This window comes from Paramacrobiotus metropolitanus, unplaced genomic scaffold (genome assembly GCF_019649055.1).
Source record: "Paramacrobiotus metropolitanus isolate TYO unplaced genomic scaffold, Prichtersi_v1.0 Parri_scaffold0000060, whole genome shotgun sequence".
Taxonomy (NCBI): domain Eukaryota; kingdom Metazoa; phylum Tardigrada; class Eutardigrada; order Parachela; family Macrobiotidae; genus Paramacrobiotus; species Paramacrobiotus metropolitanus.
This window is the reverse complement of record NW_026570280.1, coordinates 106,706-128,183: the sequence shown is the minus strand read 5'-3', so window position 1 is coordinate 128,183 and position 21,478 is coordinate 106,706. Positions and strand designations below refer to the sequence as shown.

At 44.2% G+C, this 21,478-nt stretch overlaps 3 protein-coding genes across 3 annotated transcripts; 2 read left to right on the top strand and 1 right to left on the bottom strand.

The window, feature by feature from the left end:
* Window positions 1-8,227: 8,227 nt before the first annotated feature.
* LOC129593166 (uncharacterized) lies at window positions 8,228-10,393 on the top strand. Its single transcript, XM_055489372.1, has 3 exons — window positions 8,228-9,268; window positions 9,834-9,992; window positions 10,081-10,393. Exons 1-3 carry the CDS (start codon window positions 8,228-8,230, stop codon window positions 10,186-10,188), a joined length of 1,308 nt encoding a protein of 435 aa, XP_055345347.1. The 3' UTR covers window positions 10,189-10,393.
* Window positions 10,394-11,456: 1,063 nt separating this feature from the next.
* On the top strand, window positions 11,457-14,447 carry LOC129593165 (uncharacterized). The gene is made up of 5 exons (XM_055489371.1): window positions 11,457-11,957; window positions 12,103-12,423; window positions 12,789-13,115; window positions 13,171-13,329; window positions 13,429-14,447. The coding sequence occupies exons 1-5, from the start codon at window positions 11,457-11,459 to the stop codon at window positions 13,564-13,566; spliced, it is 1,446 nt and encodes a 481-aa protein (XP_055345346.1). The 3' UTR covers window positions 13,567-14,447.
* On the bottom strand, window positions 13,881-21,116 carry LOC129593132 (DDB1- and CUL4-associated factor 11-like). Its single transcript, XM_055489321.1, has 9 exons — window positions 20,569-21,116; window positions 19,731-20,018; window positions 19,375-19,510; window positions 18,773-18,953; window positions 17,758-17,987; window positions 16,618-16,719; window positions 15,670-15,880; window positions 14,805-14,911; window positions 13,881-14,286 (listed from the first exon to the last, which is right to left on the bottom strand). Exons 1-9 carry the CDS (start codon window positions 20,826-20,828, stop codon window positions 14,161-14,163), a joined length of 1,641 nt encoding a protein of 546 aa, XP_055345296.1. The 5' UTR covers window positions 20,829-21,116; the 3' UTR covers window positions 13,881-14,160.
* Window positions 21,117-21,478: the final 362 nt, after the last annotated feature.

Below are 21,478 nucleotides of genomic sequence, written 5' to 3'. Positions count from 1 at the left end.
TGTTAGAAGGAAAGCGAATGATTTCGCAGTCATTACAGCTGCAATCTAATTGCAGTACTGTTTGTGGTCAGTTCTGTTTGTACTTTATCTTCGAGCGGGCAAGTGGCATGAGCTACGACAAATTTGTCCGTCAATTTTCTGCTAATCTCTTACAGAATGACAAGATGGTGCAACACAAGGTCAACTTTTATTACCGTATACAAACAGAATTAGTATCCACTAAACTAATCAAACAGTTCTGTAAAAAGTTATTGTAGTAAATGAACATCGAACATTATTTGCGTATCGGAATGAACGAAAAATCAACCAAAGCTGTCGAACACTGTATAGTACATTATTCCAATAAAACAACAAAACAGCTCAATCTAAACCTGCCTGCACAGCGCTAAACAACTGATCGTGGTGCTGGTCCAGGAACGGTTTCACATCCAAGTCAACCGCTTGAGTTACTGTCACTTCTTTAGCCTCAAGCAACAGCCCCAATGCGATACGCTTTTCCACCAGGCGCTGCTCGGCCGCCTGCCATTCCTCTTCAGTCAGATCGGCCGGCTGAAAGTCCATCTGTTCACGTGCTTCTCGAATTAATTTACCCATTGCAGCGATAAGGTCTTCGGCCAGCAGGTTGTACTGCAATCCTTTCTTAGGCGCTTCCGCAATTTGACCATCCAGTTTACGAATATCTTTGAACAGTGTCAGGTCCAGCATCAAGTCTTTCAAAGCGTCATAACAACGTTCCCCAAAGGAGATACCATTTCGGGTTGGAATCAAGTCACCATTTGGGAAAAGCTGGTGGCGTCGAATAGTAGCGGTATTCGAGCGCATATACCGCCCCCAACCAAAGTATAATCCAGCGTCTAACGAATACAACGGCGTGAGCTTTCCAGAGTCGCAGGTGCTGCCCCGAGCAACCTCATCCAGGTCACCTTTTCCAGTGATCATCAAGCCAGCAAGCCGCATAAAGTTGTCCCGCCCCAGCGCCACCGATTTCCCAAAGGTGGCTTTCCAGGTGTTGTCAGGTAGCTCTTTCCATTCTCCAATAATGACCTTAGATTGTCCAAGCTGTCGGCGCACATACACAAACTTGTCGTTACCCAGCTTGTACACAGGAAGACTATCCTGCGTGAACGCATAGCGCGCATGTTGCTCGGCAGGTACTGCTTCAACCACTGGAACTGATCTGTCCTTGCGTCCTCGCTTGCCATTGGCTTTGGAATTCGAATTCGAAGCGTCAAGGACACCACCAGCTTTACCGTGCTTGGAAACGACTGGAGCGCTGGACGTAGGTACGATTGGCAATTCCATATTCGTAACCTCCGGTTTTGGAATGGTAACTTTCAGATCCACAGTGCGCGGGCGCTTTGGCTGCTTTTCGGAGACATCGTCCCGGGAAAAAATGTCTAAAAACTCCATTCCTATTCGAGTGAGAAACAAATCGAATGCTAATTCTAGTGACTTAGGTTGAGATAAAACACACTGAGCAAACAGGCGGTTTGGGTTACGAGAGTTTTTTCGTTTGCAAGAAATTGTGTCTCGTACACGGTACACGTCCGTACGGCGGAGAATACGATGTACCACTTTTCGTAGCTAAGCGTAGGTAAGCTGTACTACCTTGCGACACTGTACTCACAGCATTAAGTGTTCCAAAAAGGCTCGCATAACGTAATAGCTAAACGGTACACGTACGCATGACGAGATGCATGCACGGAACACCTCTAGCATTACTAGTCCATGAGCAGGTGACTAATACCTAGAATTACTCATTTCACTGATCACTGTTTCACTAGTCGGCATTGGTAAGCCAAAATGGCGGTAAAGTGCGTTATTGATGTCGATTGGTTTGTGATCAAAGGTGAAAAATATATTAAACAGCTAGCCTTTTTTTGTTTGGAGCGCGGTGAAGTAGGGGCCTATACATTCTCGTTACCGCGTTGCGCTACACATCACAGTCAGGAGCTGGTCCGTCAAGCTCGCCATTCACATGGGCTGTTATGGTATACTGAAGGTGACTATCGGCATAATCAGGTGACATGTGTGATGCAAGACATTTTTCTCAAAGTTGGACATCCCAGCGACGTTACCTTTCTGGCCAAAGGAGCTGAAAAGTGCCGGCTTCTAGAAAAATATTTACCCGAAGTGCAAAACCTAGCAGATTTAGGCTGTCCTACGTTCCGCCTGCTGTGCAGCCTGCCTCAGACAACTCTGCGCAAAGCGGTGACATTTGCTTTGTGGCTTTTTTGCGATGGTAACCATCACCAATGTGGTTGCCACTGCGGAATTAAGCTGCATTCTGGACTTGGTTCAGATTGAGCGGCTGCTACCGATGGCTCTGTACATTCCCAAACGATTTTCAGGGCTTTTGATTCGGACATTCACGCCCTTCAAAGCCCACTGCCAGTTGTACAAAAATGGAAAGATTACTGTGAATGGTGGCCACACTGAAGCGGATGCGATTTTGTTAGTACAGTACTTTGAACAAATGCTAATCAGAATTGGTTATTCTTGTTCTTTTACGAATTTCAAAGTAGTTAATATTGTAGCGAGTCACAACTTTCAGAGACGTTTTGATTTGTGTAAGTGTAGCATAATGCTGGATGTACAGTATTCACCTGAGCTTTTTCATGGTTTAGCCATCAAATGTCGAAGTTGTACTGCTGTTTTATTCTCATCTGGAAAGTGCAATTTTCTTGGTGCAAAAAATCTGAATGATATAGAGCAAGCTGTGCAGTATATTTCCATGTTAATGGACAGGCCCAATAAATTTATTGATTCTTAAATCCGTACGGCAGTGTCTTCCAGTCTTCGACAATTCTACGCTTATCGTACGTAAAACGTAACCGCTTACACAATTCAGTTTGCTCAATGGTTAATGTCTTTTTAACGCGTTTCAAAAACTCTGGGTACACAACTGCAATAGTATTCCTGTTGTGCAAAATGCCCAACATGCTATCAAAATTAACAAACGAGCTAACACTGCCCTTGATAGTGAACCCTTTCACTTTCACGACTGATTTCCCATCGTTGGTGTAGTACGCGTAGGTTTTGGCCCCCAAACTGACAAACTGTACAATGTGCTGACCAGGGCTAAGTTCATTCGTCAGGTCGCCTAAGAAAATTCCGGTTGGCAGCGGCGTGTCACTTGGACGATTGACAAAAAAAACAGAATCTGTAATAGATCAGCCTTTGTCGAACTTTTTAATACTGCAATGTTGAAGACTTACCTGTGTCAAATACAGAAGTCGGTCTTGTACTTGTGCCATTATACCATAAAGGTGCAAGCGAGCCCAACACGTCGTAAATCTGAAAACCGCAGCAAATACAAACGGGGTAACGGACAGACAACAGTTAACGGACAGACAACTTACGCGGCTAGCACAACATTCGTGTTTGGGTTTTGTTCAACAAACCCTTCCTCTTTCGTGTACGTTATTTGGATCATATCCTCAGTAAACAGATCCCAGGAGTGCACATGGTTTTTTCCTGAGTAGAGCATTTTGTAGAATACTTGAGGGTCATCAATAAACATGGTATTCAGTTTGTTATCTTGCATTCCCAGGCGCCCCCAAAAGCTGCGAAATAGCGTGAGCATATTAGTAACTACTTAAAGTTGAACGATATGACATCGTACCTATTTAAACACAGTTTAGCCAGCGCGCGCAACCCCGGGTTATTCTCAATTTTGTCGTAATCCAAGCGGATATTTCCCTTTCATAGTAGGCCTGGATGTATTGTCGCTTTTCTTCCTCTGTACGAACATGCTCAGGCCATCCACTAGCTTCTGTTTTGATTTTGAGGAAGCGATCAATGTAGTCTTGAAATAGGCGGTCTTCTTGGTTAGGGAAATTCCAGACTTCATACACTTTTCGCACAGTGTACCCTTTATCCAATGCAGCATGCAGTTCGGGTGTACACCAAGTACCAGTCAAAGATCTCTCACTATCAGTGTGGCCGCACGGTTGATTGCAGTATCCGTCCACACAGGTACGGCACAGCGGGAATGTCAGCTTGCCGTTGCTGCGATATGGCAAAATTGGAAGGTATAAGTTGCCAGGGGGAAGAACTTCGCAAAAAATCAACCCAAAGTAGTTTCGGATATCTTCAAAGTCGCGCAAAATCACGCGTGGGTGTCCGACGGGATAGCGCTTGTACTTGTTAACGAAAGGATACTCGCTGCATACATCATAGTAACAAATTTTCTCATCATGGACAGCCTGATGATGCAGCCTAACAACATTGGTCCGACCTCCAAAAAAGGCATCACGGGGATTCAGTGGGCTGGAAATTGTTAGCCGGTTAGTGTACTGTCGCATTTCCATATTGGCTCGCACCTCCGAATCGTACTCGTGCTCCCATATCTTTGTAATGCTGTATCCGAGGGATTTCAAATACTCCTCTCTGTCCAGTGTTTCTTTATAGATCTCCGACATTGGAAGATTGCGGAACGGATGCACAGTGTCGGGTGCAGTGCATATTGGGCAACCATGATACCAACATCCATAAAATTCATACACTCGGTTCCGTTGCGCGTCGTACCCGTCAACAAAATAAGGTCCAATTTTCCTCTCGCCACCAGACCACCTTGACTGCAGAAGACAATTGTCCTCCTCTTCCATCCACGCCAACCACTTTGCCGCTTTGGCTGACTGCATCCTATTGCGGTTGTAGCCGTGATTTGGTAGCAGTCCAATCTGGTTCGGTTTAAGGACGAAAGAGCGCCAGAACCGGTTGCACAACCCAGCTATTGTAAGCGCCGATACAAAGGGACACAAGCCACCGCTGATCGTCTGGAACAGTTCTCGGAATTTTTGGCAGCATCGCCGCAATACCGTTACGTCGTTTCGGCAATAGGTTGTGAACTCTTCCCGGAAATTAAACAGATTTTGTTTTCGGGCAGCTTCTTCAGCGTACCATACATCAAATTCTTTTTGCGCATTTTTGTCCATGCTGTCGTATCCGTATTCTTCTTTCGCAGGGAACTCCAGAATCTGGTCCCAATTCTGCGGGCGATTGAAACGATGAGGAAACGTGCCCTTTGCAGTGTTTGTAATACCGAAAGTTGCTGGCCATTTTGCCAGGCTTTGCGGGTTATAGTTCATGCTGTCCCGGAAACAGATATTTAGTTCGCTAACATCTAGCTGGAGGATCTTTCCACCGTTAAAGATGATCTTCGGTACGATCCCATTTTCGACTAACCAGTGCAATATAAAGTACCCATCAAATGCCTACAACAGCATAGTGATTATGTAAATGTTCGTTTAACCATCGTTTAGTGACCTCTACCTTGAAGTTGTGGGCGATGACATAAAAGTCCCGATGCTGCTCTTAAAAAATAAATCTGCAGAGCTGATCAGTGATGTCGACACCGAGTGGCGTGTTTTCGTCGGGAAACACCCATTCTCGACCATCACCGTCTTGCACTACCTAATAAACAACTATTGGTAAAAAAAAAAGTTGAACAGAGCTCCGGTTTATAATTACCGCCAAATTAGGAACCAGTCTGCTGTTTTCAGAGACATAAGTCTCAAAGTCAAAAAACAGAAAGCGCGCGCTCGCGTGTTTGGCTAGCTCCTCCGCAGTCACCTGGTGGGGCTTGATGAAACATTGGTGATCTTCAGGAATAACATGTAGTCCACAAGGTTTGCAAAATATTTCACCGCACTGGTGGTTATTTTGACCTTTTCTCTGCCGCATGGATACAATGCAACGACAATCGGGACACTGGAAAACCATGCTGCACAGGCTTTTTTGGGCCTTTCCTTGCTTACCAGCACCTCGGACTTGCTTATGGTGCTGATAACAGTCAACTCCAAAAAACACACGATGAAAATCCGGGCAGGTAATCTTGTGGTCCATGTCATACGGGCAGCTTTCGCGCAGACAGGAGTGGCATAAACGGGAACAGCGATGAGTGCCGCGCTGGTTGTACCCTTTGCTACACCCGAAGCACCAATAGGATCGCTTGAAAAAAGCCGGTAACGATTTCAGTAAGTCGAAATGATGGTTATGATGCAAAAGGGCAATGTGCTTGTCTTTTGCGTCGCCATTGTAAACAACTTTGTTGGCGTGCTCCGTGCTAATCACTGTTATTTGACAATCCGGCAGAACCTTTTCAAAAGCTGCAATATCCGCTAAAGTAAACTCGCGTTCGGGTAGCTTTGCTGTGCGCACCAAGGTTTTTGCCTCCAACGTAAGCAGCTTTTTTCCACGAATCAGCTTCTGGTAAAGGTCGTGATTTCCATCGGCATGCGCCTTTCCAATCACCAATGCGCGGGCCATGCAGATCTGATCGTCGTTTTTTATGACAACAACTGACCGCATTTTCTCCAGCTTGCGGCGGAGCAACTCAGGAACCGTACGAACACAACTGCCACTAGGAGCGTCTGTATGGTGTACCGAAATTTCAAACCGCTGATCCAAAATGAACTCTTCGTAGGAATTAAGAACTTTTTCGATTTCCGCCATCCACCGTTCCACCGTTAGTTGGGACCGCAATATCGGGGGTGTCCAGATTGGACGATCTAACGAAACGCAGTCGATGCGCAAACGAACTTTCTGCCCGTCACCCACATCCCGCAAGACAGTGTCGAGAACGTAATCCAATAACAAGACTATGACTAATGGCACCTCGGCAAACTCAATATGCTCAAGGTCACTGACCTATTAAGAGAAACTTTTGCCACATCCATTATGGTAAGTCGTAGTAGCGGCGGTTACCTTAACGGAAAAGACCTTGAAGTGCAGCTTCCACTTAGGGGAGAACGAGACTCCTTCACTGTTCACAGTAACATGCTCTTCCACCCGTAGTAGATTTTCTTGTCCCGCTCCCTCCTGAATGTCACCACCAGCGTCCCACTCCTCTAGCGCAAAAAAATCATTCGCGGCCGTTTGATCTTCTGCGGATAGCTCGTACGGGGCATCCCACTCCCCTAGGGCAAGAAACTCTTCCGCGCCCGCTCTATCCTCTGCAGACAAAACGTACGGTGGCTGTTGCTCGGCGAACCATTCCGGTAGATTGAAAAACTCGCTGGCCGCCACTTGGTCTTCTTCCGACAAAACCGTGCGCTCTTGATGCACAATATCCGGCTGGGCGGCTAATGTGGCTAATGCTAAAAGGTCATCGTATGACGGTTCATACTGCGACATCTTTGTTTAATTCATATGAAAATTAATAAAACATAATTACTCTAAAAAGAAGTTTACGAGTTACCAACAGGTCAGAGTGTTCACCGCAACATTGGCTGTATCACACAGCAGTCAGTACACCGCCAGTTAAGACGTGTACCGTGCACGGTACACGTCTGAGGTCATGTGAGCGTTATTCACCGGTCACCAGACGTGTACCGTGGCACGGTACACGTGTGACGTCGACAAAACCTGTCGCTAAGTCATAGCCATACTACTCATGTTCCGCATTCGGATTATAACTGGTTTTGCGACATTTCAACGCACTAGAAATCGATGTCGGACTTTTCCAAAGGCCTTTCATGTTGACACAGTTGGCGGCGCAGTGACATTTTGAAGGTCTAGTAGGTATTTTTAAATTGTCAACATTCACCCGGAAGAAAACGAGTCACTCAGTGTTGAGACTGTTAATTGCTCTGAGCAAATATTCGCCCGAGAAGAATTCGACTCCATTCTACAGTACAGGTAATTCTCGGTATGGGCTTCCTATGCCGTTCGCCTGATAATTACGACTAACACGGTCTCCCTTGGATTTCTTCCATAACCTTTGACCACCGGTCAGATTTCTTTAAAACGTTAAACAGAAAAGTGATAGAACTTTTACCGGCATATACTAAGACTGACAAAATCAGACATTTTTTCTAACAATGCTTTAGAATATTTTAAAATCATGTATGTCCTAAAACATTAAGTCATGTGGGAAGAAAAGATTGAGCGTCGATAAAATGCAGTCAGGATCTCACGGTATCGTTCAACATTGAAACGCGCTGCCGGCAGCGACGTGCGCATTATCGGTTTAATTTAAAGAAGAGTCCTTATACAGCGGCACCGCTAATTACTATGCCCTGCAACCGATACCCATCTCCAACCCTCCTCTCTCCCATTCTCTTCCATCGCATCACACGGCCGCTGACGATATCCCCTCCACTTGATGCGTCCGCTTGCGAAGCCGGTGGCAGTGAAAAGACTATATTGCGCATCTCTCCCAACACGCACATTTTTTAGTATCGATTTCATCATCCAAACACAGCGATTTTATTACTTTCCCATGGAGACCCCCTCGCCGGATTCACTACACCTCATCCTCCCGGTCCCCGCCCGCAAACCCTCCCTCTTCGCGCCGGAACCCGCCGGTGACCTTTGGGAGGCCGGGGGTATCACCGCCTTCTTTTTCTTGTTACGTTGCTTCGGGATTTTCCCCTGCCACCAGGCCTGCCGCCCGCGGGGCGGGGTGTCGCAGTTCCGTGCCTGGCAGCTGCTCCTCGTTATATTGACTATCGCCGCCACCGTCCTCGATACATGGAAGTCCCTGGTCCGTTATAAAAACCGAATATCCTCCCTAGAATTCACCGCACTGGCGATGATGATCACCCGGCTGTTTTTCGGATTGAAATGCTTCTTGACCATCGTCAAAATATGCCGGATGAGCGACCGCCTTAAAAGTCTCTTAGTTCAGCTGAATACTTTATGCAACGAGGATACGGAAAAGCGGCGAATGCGCCGGCAAATCAACCGCCTTGCGCTCGCCTGCTTCGCCTTCGGGCTCGCTTCGCTCGTCGCGATCTGGCTAGCGGCGTACTGGAGCTTCTCCCTCATCGTCAACCGGATGACCACCGACGGGGGGTGGACCGGCGACACCCCCAATCCCCTCCTGGGGCGGGTGCCGGTGTGGGTGACCTTTGTGCTGTATCTGGTCGCCTTCACGATCCACGTCGGTGTGGACGTGTTCGCGCAGTTGCTCCTCGTTTTATTGGTTTATCCGCTGGGATTACACTTCCGGCAGTTGGCGGTCGGGCTGACCGCCCCGCCGGGCGGTTGGCCGGAGGGGTATGTGGGGCAGGCGACAACGCGCCACCTGCAGCTGACCAGTGTGGTGCGGACGGTGAACCGGCATTTCTCGATGGTGCTGTTGTTGATGTATTTGGCGGATTTGATGGGGTTTATAACGACGACATCGTTGGGGCTGCATCGGGATAGTACGAAGGAGTATATCGATGTGGAGCTGCTGCCGGTGTTTATTGGGTTGGTGCTGATTTCCGGGATGAATGCGCTGCTGCGGACGGGGTTTGCCGTTTGGCTCAGCGAGAAGGTAGGCGATTTGCTAACGTACACACGAGTAAAATAAAAATTATTGTGTAAATAAAATAACTGCTTTTCCTTTTACATAATGATATACAGTATGCAACTCTTTTTTGTTGTTACATAAAGTAAAATTTAAATGAATACTAGTATATAAATTAATTTATTTCTCGCGGAATCCGGAAGCAGTAATAACAGCAATACGCATAATGTTAACTACAGTAAATACAATAATTTCAAGAAATTATTGCAAGAACGTAAGAGGAATTATTAAAGAATTTATTACAGAAGAAATGAAACGATGCCTAACAAGCAACGTGCGCATCCGTAAGCAAAAGTTTAATACGAGTAAAATCGTGTGCATAGTACGGTACTTTGTAAATACATGAGCGAATGCAACTGCATACATTTTTTTATTTACATTGATGTGATTCTGCGTGCCTTTACGGTATTGCTATGCGATTTTTTTAAACAGACATTTTGATAATTTATCATGTTAACGTCATAAGCTCCGTAATTTTGTAATTTAACTTCGTAACCGGCAGTTTATTTACTGAGCGAATCGAATGATATAGGCGCATTCAGTGCTGCCGTATCTGCACGAAGCTCAGTTACGCGCCGTCCGCGAGGATGACCGGTTTTTATGCGGCATCTTCGTGGCACGGCTGCAGGGAACGCGGATCGCGCTGACGGCCGGCGGATTCTTCTACGTCACCCGGGAATTTGTCATCACGGTAGGCGAAAATACTGTGCAGTGAAATTCGTTTTACTTACTTTTGCCAGCATTCCCAATTTCCCAGTGTGGTTGTGTATATTTCATAGATGTTTGGTATCCTACTGACGTACGTGCTGTTCGTGTACCAAATGGAGGACAAGAAAATGGACGTCGCCTCCTTATCCGGCCTGCCCCGATTGATGCTGGCCGTGTAGCTTTATTGTCTATCCTACTTGTCGCCGTTTTAATTAAGGTTCTGTTTGTGGACGAGAGATATATTTGTCCAATGCCTTTAATTTGCGGCGAAATTTATTCTAAGCGCACTCACATCATTATTGACAGCTTGTATACACGCTCGTAATGTACTAGCATACCGGAATGCTTTCCTGTTTGCCTACGCGGCTGTAATCTGTGTATTGTCACACGGACATTTCTGTACCTGTCTACGAGTATTTTTTACTGAATTGTGATTTACACTTCTGGATCACGTTCAGTCCCGCTTATAAATGTGCAGAACAGCGCATTAAAATAAATTTTTTTTGTATGTGGAGCTGCAATAAAAAACGCTTCAAGATAATGTTGATGTAGCGGTTGCAGCAGCCCGGCATCTTCACACTGCGCAATTCTATGGAAGCACTGAACAGCTGATTAATGAGATTATCTCATTCGCGGCCCGGCATGTGACGCGCTGTTGATGACGCCCACGGCCACCTTGTGCCGGCTTAATGCGGTTAAACAAGACGTCTCCCAGGCAGCAAGCCAGCCATCACGCGCATCATCTGCCACTCTTCCCACACATCTCTTCCCACCCGTCACAATAAACATACCGCCTATTATCCATTCGATTATAACGTTCCCAGGGAACGCCGTGTCAGGATAAACGTAACCCGGGCTGGGAAAACAAACGAGTAAATGTCGCCATTGACATCAACGTAATGTTCTCCAAGATTTCCATATTATTATTCCTACTGGATTGTGAAATGCAGTTGAGCGCAGTCAGTCATTTCCGGATGCACAAGGTACGACTAGAGAAAAGAATACCTATTCCTTTATTCTTATACTGCGCACACCAGCACTTCTCTGTTCGAAGTTTCGAACCCATTGCCGGCGATTTTATGCGCAATCGAAATGTACTTATTGATTTTATGATTCGACTGGCCGATTTCCACTTCTTTTAGCTCTGCATTGTAGCCTGGTTAATTCCGATAACGAACGAGACTCTAGCCTTCCTGCTAAGCAGCCAACAATCTTCGACGTAGGACTGCAAAAGTATGTAGATGCTCGGCTTTTACGCACATAAAGCAAACGAGTGCTTCTCTGTTCGAATCCGGTGCCGGCGATTTACGCGCTTTTGATGTGTGCCAGATCTATACTGTTTGTTGATTTTACTATTCAGTTTTTGAACCGCGGACCGGCTGGCTGATTCCCGCAGTTATTTGGTCTCCCATTTGTATAAACCAAAGGTCATCACTGTATAGACCCAATGGATATCTCCTCCAGCGCCAGTTTCATCCTGGACGGCTTCAGCGCCAGCAGCAGTCATGCCGACTGCATCAGCCTGCACGACACGGCCTTACTAGCCGCCTCCAGCAGTATCTGGTCGTCGTGGGCCGTCGCCGGGTTCCTGCAGCAGTGCCGGCTCTTCGGGCTATATCTCCATCCAACACCGGCCATCCGCCGACCCACCCTGGCTGCAATCGTGAGCGGCAATGTCTGGCGCGTGTTTCTGATTTTCTTCGCGGCGCTGGTGGGTTTCCTGGACACCTGGAAAAGCGTGGAGCGCCACAAGAACCGCCTGACGACGCTGGAGTTCACGGCGATCGGAATGGCGTTCTACCGGTTTGTTTTTGTCACCGTCACGGTGGTGGTGGCCTGTCATATGCGGCGGTTCACGAAGCAGGCGCGGACCATGCTGCTGGCTATCGATGACCTTTCTAATGAGATCCCTCGCGCCACGCGCTGGACCTACTCGATTCGCCAAAAGGTCAGCGCATTTTTAAAAATTGTAGTCTGGTTAATTCCGATAACGAACGAGACTCTAACCTGCTAAAGACCCAGTGTGAGACTACAAACTGTTTTCATTAAAACAGTCTATAAAATTTTATCTAGTGTATGTTGTTGGATTGTAGGTGGCGCGCCTGGCGTGGGCGTGCACGGCCATCGTCCTGACGACCATCATCGTGGACCTGGTGGCCAACTACTATACCTTCGCCAAGATAGCGGGACGCAGCGGCCACGAACTGCAGCTGGAGTGCGGCTGGCACTGCCCGACGGCGTTCCCTATCGCCGGCAGCGCACCGGCCTGGTTCGTGGCTACCGCCTACTCGGTGTCGATGACGTTCGAATTCGGCATGGTCATCTATCCGCAGCTGCTGGTTTTCCTGCTCATCTACCCCCTCGGATTGTGGCTCGACATGTTCAGCAAGAGCATCAAGGTGAGCTACGAGCTCGTATTAACCGAACTGGAAACCTGTTCGGTCTTGTTCTAAGGACTGCTTTCGCTCCACAAGGAAACCAGCTGCTTCAGCCTGCACGTGCTAGCTCTAGAATTACCACAGTTTTTGCGTAAGCTACCCGATTTACAGCCGGTTCAAAGACGGCACGGTCGTCAAAATTAATAACAGTATGCGCTTCACAAAGAAACCAACTGGTTCTGCGTATCAGTTCCAGAATTACCGCAGTTATCAGTGTGAAATGGGCTTGACCTTTCCGAGAGCTTTTTGGTCGTTTTCTAACAACAGCGCTCGCTTCCTAAATAGCTCTCGAATTGCCACAGTTATTCGTGTAAACAATCTCGTCAAATTTTTCGGAACAGGAGCACTGCGTGCAGCAGGGCCACGTCAAGCACAAATTCGTCTACACCATGCGCCAGCTGTCCCTCAGCCAGAAAGCCCACTTCCACCTGCGCCTGACCCGCATCGTGGCACAGCTGGACGCTGCCTTCTCCTCCATGTCCTGGCTACTGTATCTCAACGACCTCATGGGCTTCATCGCTACCGCCTCCCTCATCCTGCGGCACAAATCCAGCGTCAAGGAGGGCGACAGCGACTTCGACCTCCTGCCGCTCTTCCTCATGACCGTCGCCGCGTCCGTCCTCTTCGCCACGCTGCGTACCGGCTGCGGGGTGTGGGTCAGCGAGAAGGTACTGCTTTTCTTCAATTAGTCTTCATAAAGAAGGTTCACTGGAATCGTTGCAGGCACATTCGTGTCTGCCGTACCTTCACGAACTCAACCTCCGCGTCACGGCCGAGGAGGACCGGTTTCTCTGCAGCTCGTTTGTGTCCCGATTGCAGGGATCGCGGATCGCACTGACGGCGGGTGGGTTCTTCTACATCACCCGGGAGTTCGTCATCACGGTGAGAGCGTTACTCGGTCGGTTGAATGATTTAGTGAGGTCTTCGAACAGACTATCAACGCTCCCGGAAATCGGCTTTAACGGTGTATTTCCTTGATAGATTTTCGGGGTTCTGCTCACCTACATCCTCTTCGTCTACCAGATGCAGGATCAGAAAGAGGACATGTCCCGGCTGCTTCGCCTGCAGGATTTCATCTCCGCCCTGCCGAACGCCACACCCAGCACAACCGGCCTCTAATGCCCCGCACACGCTTACTAAATTATATATTTTTAGAGAAATTAAAATGTTTTTGCTGTCGCGTGCCTGTAAAATCTATACGCCCAGTTGTTTTATACGCGTTCAAGGACAATTTCTGTGACTAATTACGAACAATTTTTTTAGTAATTGAAGTTTGTTTTGCAATTTTGCTGAGTATTTTAATCTGCGGGCGCTTGGCTCGGCTGAATTTATTGCTTATCAATTTTATAGATTGTTTTAGAACATTGCCATTGAATAACAGAATTTATTGTGTTTAATTATTAATTTTACCCTATTAATTGTATGCTACCGTCCGGATTTTATAGAAATTTATTCTGATTTATTCTGCATATTCCAGTTTCGATTTAAAATTTCTGCGGACTGCTTAAACTTAAGAAATGTCTAATATAAACTATGTACACTGTTTCAAGCGAGGAAAAAAACAAGCCGAAGTCGGCATTGCATTGCTGTGGATAAAAGGACTTTGAAAAGTAAAAACCGTTGATTAAATTCTGCTAGCATAACACAAGGTCTATCATACATACAAGCAAGCAGCACCGCGTTGAAACAACGATCACACCATCGAGCGATCTCTCAGCCGGACTCCTCCGAGTCGGAGGGATCGGAGCTCAGCTGGCCGCGCATCGTATCGTCGTCGTCCGTCAGCATCTCCTCGTCCTCCTCCCCGCCGCACGTCCACATCGTCTGACATCCGTCCCACTGCCCAATAATCGGCAATTTATTTCGATTAATATGTTTAACTGAATAAATACGAATTGTAATTCAAATTCAGTTTACTTTTATTACCGTCGATGTTATCCAATAAAAATACGGCGAACGAAAAGACTATGAACGATCATTTGAATTTTCCCTGCATTTAATGTTATTTTTATTTACACATCCATCCTACAAAACACAGACGCTCCGAGAAAATTGAAAATTAACAGTGAACAAAAAATAAGGAATAACCGATGCTTTATTTTCAACAAGATTTAAATTCAGCTCATATAGAAATTTATTTGCCACCAAAGCTCCAACCAATAATAATTCAACTCTGTCACATCAAAAAAATACATTGTAAATGTGACAACCGCTAACACTATCCCATAATAAAAATATTGTTGAATAAATGATCTGTTATTGTCCATTATTTTAGAATTATTCGATTGAAATTTTACTACCGTCAGTCAGCGCAATTCAAGAAAAATATACTGGAATAAAATATATATGACACGTACGCTGGTGCTGACGATTTCCGGCCGCACCGGATGCCAGGACACGTCGCGCACCACACTGTCGTGATGCCGCAGTCGCTTGATAATCTCTCCGCTCAGTGAATCAAAAACTGCAACGAATGCCACATCCACCAGTCAATCAGAGAACAGAGCCACAACAATGACTGCCACTTCGTCAATTTATTTTATTTCATTTAATTTTTACCACATTTTAATCTAATTTACCTTTTTCTACTACACTGACATTTGAATTTAATTTATTTAATTCTTTTTCTTCATTTTCTTTAGTTTGGCCGGTGACGGGACTTATCATGCGCTAGATGCGGGAAGTTTTTCCGGCAGAAGACGCACACAATTCCCCGACAGGTAAGTGTGCGGGAAATCGCTTTGACCTCGCTTAATGTTAATATTTAATTCAATGCGAGAATCAGATCTTATTTCAATAACATCGTAATCAAAATAACGTAGTGCAGTGACTTTCGGTGAATTTTACCAGTGTTTTGCAAAATCCGACAATCCAACATTCTAACCTCTAAAACTTATAACAGTTTTTGAAAAAAATCAGTCCAATTTCAATATTCTCACTTAAATCCAAACAGTAGTTAACTTCTATGTGATTTTAAATTCGCTTCTCCATTAACGCCATTAATTTGCTGCATTGATTTTAAGTTAATTGTTTCAATTGATTTCACATTACTAAATTGGTTTAAGGAAGTTATGTGATTTTTATTCAAGGTAATTCCATTGATAAATTCTATATTTATCCTGGGTTACAATTCAATTCCACTCATCCGTTTGACGCTGAATTTATTCCCCTTATTTAAATGCATAATAATCTGATAATTATCAGTATAAAGTGGCGACTCACTGTAGACCATCCCGGTGGCGTCGCCGGTGACGATGTAGCGCGAGGCGGTGCTGTCGAAGGGGGAGAAGCGGGCGCGGATGAGCGTCTGCGAGACGACGTGCCCGGTGTAGGTCATGATGGAGGTGTCGTGGCGTAGGCGGCGCGTGCACATGGGCCGGCGACTGCGGTAGCGGTAGTCCCACTGGTTCTCGTTCACCGCCTTCCGCGCTTCCTGTACCAACACACATAACCCCACTTATATCCGACCAATGCCATAAATACCGTGCCTTTTAAATGGTTTAAAATGTGTTTTCGAATTTTTTAACCGGTCCATATGAGCAAAATTATAATACGAATCCCGATTTCCGCCGAGAAAAGTCATTGAAAAAATACAGAAAGAAGGAAGACTTGTCGAACCGAATAAATAAAAAAAATCAACGACTAAATTAAAAGGTAAAAAATTACAAAAAAATAAACTTGTAATAAAAATAATATAAAATACAGTAAAAAAAATGTGGAGGTAAAAATTTTTAGCAAGAATTCAAAACAATTATAAAATATTGAGTAAACTTATAATAAAAAATAATTTAACATACAGTAATAAAAATGTGGAGGTAAACATTTTCAGCAAGAATGCAAAACAATTAGAAAATACTGAGTAATTTAAAATGATTAAACTAAAAGGTAAAAAATGATAAAAAATAAACTTACTCTGTATAATAAAAAATAATATAAAATACAGTAATAAAAAATGTGGAGGTAGAAATTTTCAGCAAGAATTTAAAAAAAATAATAAAATACTGAGTAATTTAAAAGGAAGAAAAGAAAGGAGATAGTCACTGATACTATAAATAAAATTTTTTTTCAGCATTTCCTTTGAATGTGTAAGGGAAAATTCTTCGCTAGCTTCGCGCAAAACGAAAGGTTACCATATGAAAATATACGTGATAAATTGTCACTGCAGCGCACCTCTAAGCCTTCCTGTGGGGAAAAGGCGCGTAAATCCCACAGTTTGATACACTGATCCTTCCCGTTGGACAGGACATGACGGCCGTCGAAATGCGGATCCAACTGGACACAGAAACGTCCACACATTATTTGACAATTCTCCAAAATTCTCGTTTTGGCGAGACGACCAGCAGAAAATTACAAAAATTACAAATCGCAAACAAACCCAACGAAACGGAAGCAAATATTTCTACAAAAACCATTAAATATTTTCAAGAAAATGTGATAAACTTTAACCATAATCTAATGTTATTATGCTAAAAATTTAGCCCATTTCGACGGTAACCACACAAACAAAAGCGGATTAATTCTAAAAATATTACAGAATATTAGATATTCATTATTATTTTTTGTGTCGACATGTGCGATGTCGTAGTCTGGTGGCTTAAATGTCCTCATAGTCTGGTTCACGACAACGATGGTCAAACTAACGAAAATTAAACATTTATTAAGAAATCAAAAACTGTGTGGGTCGATTTTTATATTTGCAATTTTTACATTTTTTTTATATATAGTGATTTCCAAAAATTTGTCTAATTTCAAATTTCCAAGTAATTACTAAAAATCCAATTCCAGTTAGTCTGCCATATAATATGCATAGAAGCACTTCTGCAAATGTGCAGAATATGGGACATGTCAAACCATCTCTTGTAAAATAGAAATTCCCATGAAATTCTTCAGAAATTAATTACAACACAAGCAAAAACGCTGCCACTTCAGACGTTAGTCAAAACTGGGTTATCAACAATTATCACTGGAAAATATCAATTAATTTTATGAAAATTCAGTCATAAAAATTCGGTACTATTAAGCAACTCATGTAAAATAACCTGAAATTACATGGAAATTTAGTAATAAAAATTCTAATAATATTAATTTTTCTCAACTCTACTGTTTAGTTTGGCCAACTTACGAAGCACAAGTAATGGTAAAGAGCCACCACACTACGTTATCGCATATGTCCACGAAAGCGTACTCGTGTATTATTGTTAACAGATTTCTCAAAATACATCCCGAGAAAATTCCCAATCGAATGAAAATTAGATTTTCGTCAACTAATGATCGCGAAACAACGCGCAAGTAAAAGGCCGTATTACTCACGAAAGTGATCCCGTGTTTATGGCCGACAAAGTAGCCGCAGGGCCGCGGCCGGCTCTCGGACAGCGTCCGACGGTCCCACACTTTAATTATCCCGTCATCCCCGGCGCTGTACAAGATCTGCGAGGAGTGATCGGCGAATGCCACGCAGTTGACGTCCTCCTGGTGCGCCACGATGCACTGCGACCGGCCCGTCAGGTTGCACACGTAAATGTCGCCCTGGTTCACGCCGCCTAGCCAATCCGAATATTACTCAAGAAAATTCACAAACAAACAATTCTTTAATAGAATGTTTAAATGACAAATAAAAAATCTTAGTCACGAGCATTAAAATTATGTAATATTCATTCAAATAGGAGTATCGTTTTGTTTATTCAAAAAAGTTTACAGTTTATAATCAACCTTAATTTTTTTTCGCAGTTCCCACTGAAATTATTAGGCGCTACGCCATAAATCATTTTTTACAACCTTCATTAACAAACTAATTAATTAGTAATAAATAGCAAAACCAAGATAAAAATTCACTCACGCCACCTGCCCAATCAAAAATTATTCAAGGAAATTCAAAAATTAAATCAAAAACAAACAATTTAAATCCAACCATTTGATTACTATTTAACAGACTGTTTTAAATGACAAATAAAAAATTCCAGTTACGAGCATTAAAATTATTTAATATTTATTCTAAACTCTAAAACAAATACGGGTGAAGTTTATTATTTATTCGTTAAAATTTAAAATTTCTAATCAATAATCACCTACATTTTTTTTCGTAAGTAATTCCAACTGGAAAATATTATGCACTATGCTAGAAATCATTTCCTAACCTTTATTAACTAAGTAATTAATTAACAAAAAAAAACACTTAATTAACACAAAATAAAATTCACGCCATCTGCCCAATGGAAAGCCGTAGGAAAAAATTTAAATTCAAAAAATGAATATTAAAAATTAATTAAGGGCAAAGAAAAGTGCGCGCGACGCGAGAACGACAGGATAACGCGCTGGGCCTGCTTACACAAGATCTCCTGGTCGTCATGGGAGAACATGAGGGAGAAGACGCCGCAGGTGCTGGGCTGGCCGGGATTCAGCGGGACCGCGACGTGCACGCTGTCGCTGTGCACGGACGCCACGTGCACGGCGTCCGACCAGCTCCCGTACGCAACGAAACGGCCGCACGTGCTCAGACGCACATCCAGCTGCAGCCGACAAAAAAAAACACCCCTCGTTACTGAACGTTGCACAACGCAGTGGTAATCAATTGCTGAACAAATAATGACAACAGCAAAGACTTTTATTTTCAAAAAATAAGCGTTCAGAAATTTTTGTTAGACTAATTTTTGTCAAATGCGCTATAGTTGTTCAACAAATAATGACGATTAATATTGCATTTCTATTTTGAAAAATCATTCACACTGAAATTTTTGTTGTATGTAACAGTGTCGTTGCAACTTGCATTTACTTAGCAAATCATCGAAACAGCACCTATTTTATTTATTTCTTCTTAAAAACATTATTTCAGAATTTTTATTGAATTAGTTTGTCAATTTCGTTGGAGTACCGATCAGTATAAGCCATAAGGTGCCGGTAATTTCGCCAAATATAATTTGGCCGACTTACGATGCTCCAGCCGACATCCCGTGCCACGATGGTGCGGAACGCGTCGAACTTGCTGCGGACGGTGTGGGATTTGGAGGTGTCGAAGAGACGGATGCGCTGATCCTGTCCGGCCGACATCAGAATATTCCCATCCAGACTGTCCACACAAGCAACTGTATTTACTGTACTTATTAAAATTTCATTAACAAATTTATTTTTCTGCCTTACTTTGACCTATTATCCATTTGAATTCTTTCTTATTCATTCTCTTGAGTATTCTGATTATTTAAAATACATAAAATACTATTATTTTTGTTTCTTACTATCATTATTTATTTTTCCGTTATAACTGTTTATTTAATTTATTTTCTCTGTACCTGTGCAGACCACAGAAGAGTTTATCATCCAGCTCCATCAGTTTCGTGGCGACACTGGGCAGGTGGTTCTGCATGAGCTGCACCTTCTCGGCCGGGCGGAATGGACGGAATTCGCGCAGGGCGAACAGCGGCACCAACCCCCGCGGGTAGTCCGTGGGCGGCGGCTCCATCAAACCGCTGCGCAGCATCACGTGGTGCTTGAAGTCGCTCCTGTCCATGGCCGTCGTGTCCGGCGGATGCTGCGGCGTCGGGGTTGTAGCTGGCTCTGCGGCGTCACCCCGATTTCCTCTGTGTCGAAAAAAAGATTACAAACATACAGTAAATGACGAATTACAAAATGAAATCAACATTTCAATCATCTCGCGTCAAGCGTCAAATGCAATCACTTCAATAATCAAACCGGCCTTCCGGCATTTCGAAAAGCTGGAAACCATACACTAAATTACAAAATTATTACTGAAATGATTTTACGGCAATTTTCAGGTCTATAACAGAAAACCAATTCGGAAAAAACATTTTCAGAAATTATATTTTTTCATTATCCAGTTTCCATAATTACTGGCTAAATAAGCAATGAAAAAACGGTAGAGAAATAATGAAATAAATTATTAGTTAATTAGTATTTAGTAAGGGATATAGATAATAATGATGGATATTCCCCAGGAAAAAAGTAAAAACACTAAAACTTCAATGCAGCACAATCGATAACGTTACCTGTTCAGCTCTACTGCACAGTTACGGAACAGGGAAATTATGTCCATAGTGCAGTTTAGACATCTGCACGCGTCTGCGCGTTCAGACATGCTTTCTACACTTTCAATCAACCACCTCCGTTTACCTTCTGGGCATCACCCGCAGCTGCCCGGTGCGATACAGATAGTCGAGTGCACTGAGAATGTCGACGGCGCGCTGGCCGCCCTGATGACGGCGGGGCTCGAGTGCGGGACGGTCCGCCGCAGCGTTGTCGGGCGCGTTGTTGGCTGGAGCGTTCGCGTTCGCGTTGGCATTGGCAGCAGCGCCTTCCCCGCCGCTCTCCTCGTCCATCCGCTGATCCGCACCGTCACCGTCCCACTCTTCGTGCGAATTGCGCGCTCCCATTCAGCTCCACAATAACAGCCCGTCGTGGACAAAGAGCAAAACAGGATGTCGGACACTTGTCCACGATTTGCTCCTGTTTTCGACAAGCGCTACGTGACTACTTCAGTTCGCGCACAAATCAACAGCAATCACTGCTTTCGCAAATCATGCAGCTCTGCAGTAATAAAATAAATTTTTAAAATTATCAATGTTCGTGAATACAACAAGAAACAAATAAAAACGTTTGGGAAAAAACAGTTTCCAGCCTTTTTTGAGTTTTGCTGGTTTGGCAAAATCGAAAAAGTTGCAAAACAACACGCGCAAAACAAACAGCTGGTGGAATTTGAACGGGAAAGCGTCACCACCGTAGCCCATTCGTCCGGGGGATGGTCGCACTGGAAGCAGTGTTAATTATAGCTGCGCTGCCCCTTTTCACGGTGTGTTGTAGGCTAGGCGCCACGACAGCTACAGGGAAACGGCCGAATTGGATATTTTAACTGGTATGGCAGCTGGCAAGTGTGCGCATATGCCCAACCGCCCCGTGTTTACGGTCTCATGATACGTACAGTCGCACAGTTTGAAGATTTTGTAGCGGGTGTAATTTCAAAGTGAAAATAAATAATAATTTTGATTTTAATATTTTACCGTAACAGCCTTTTGTCATGACAATG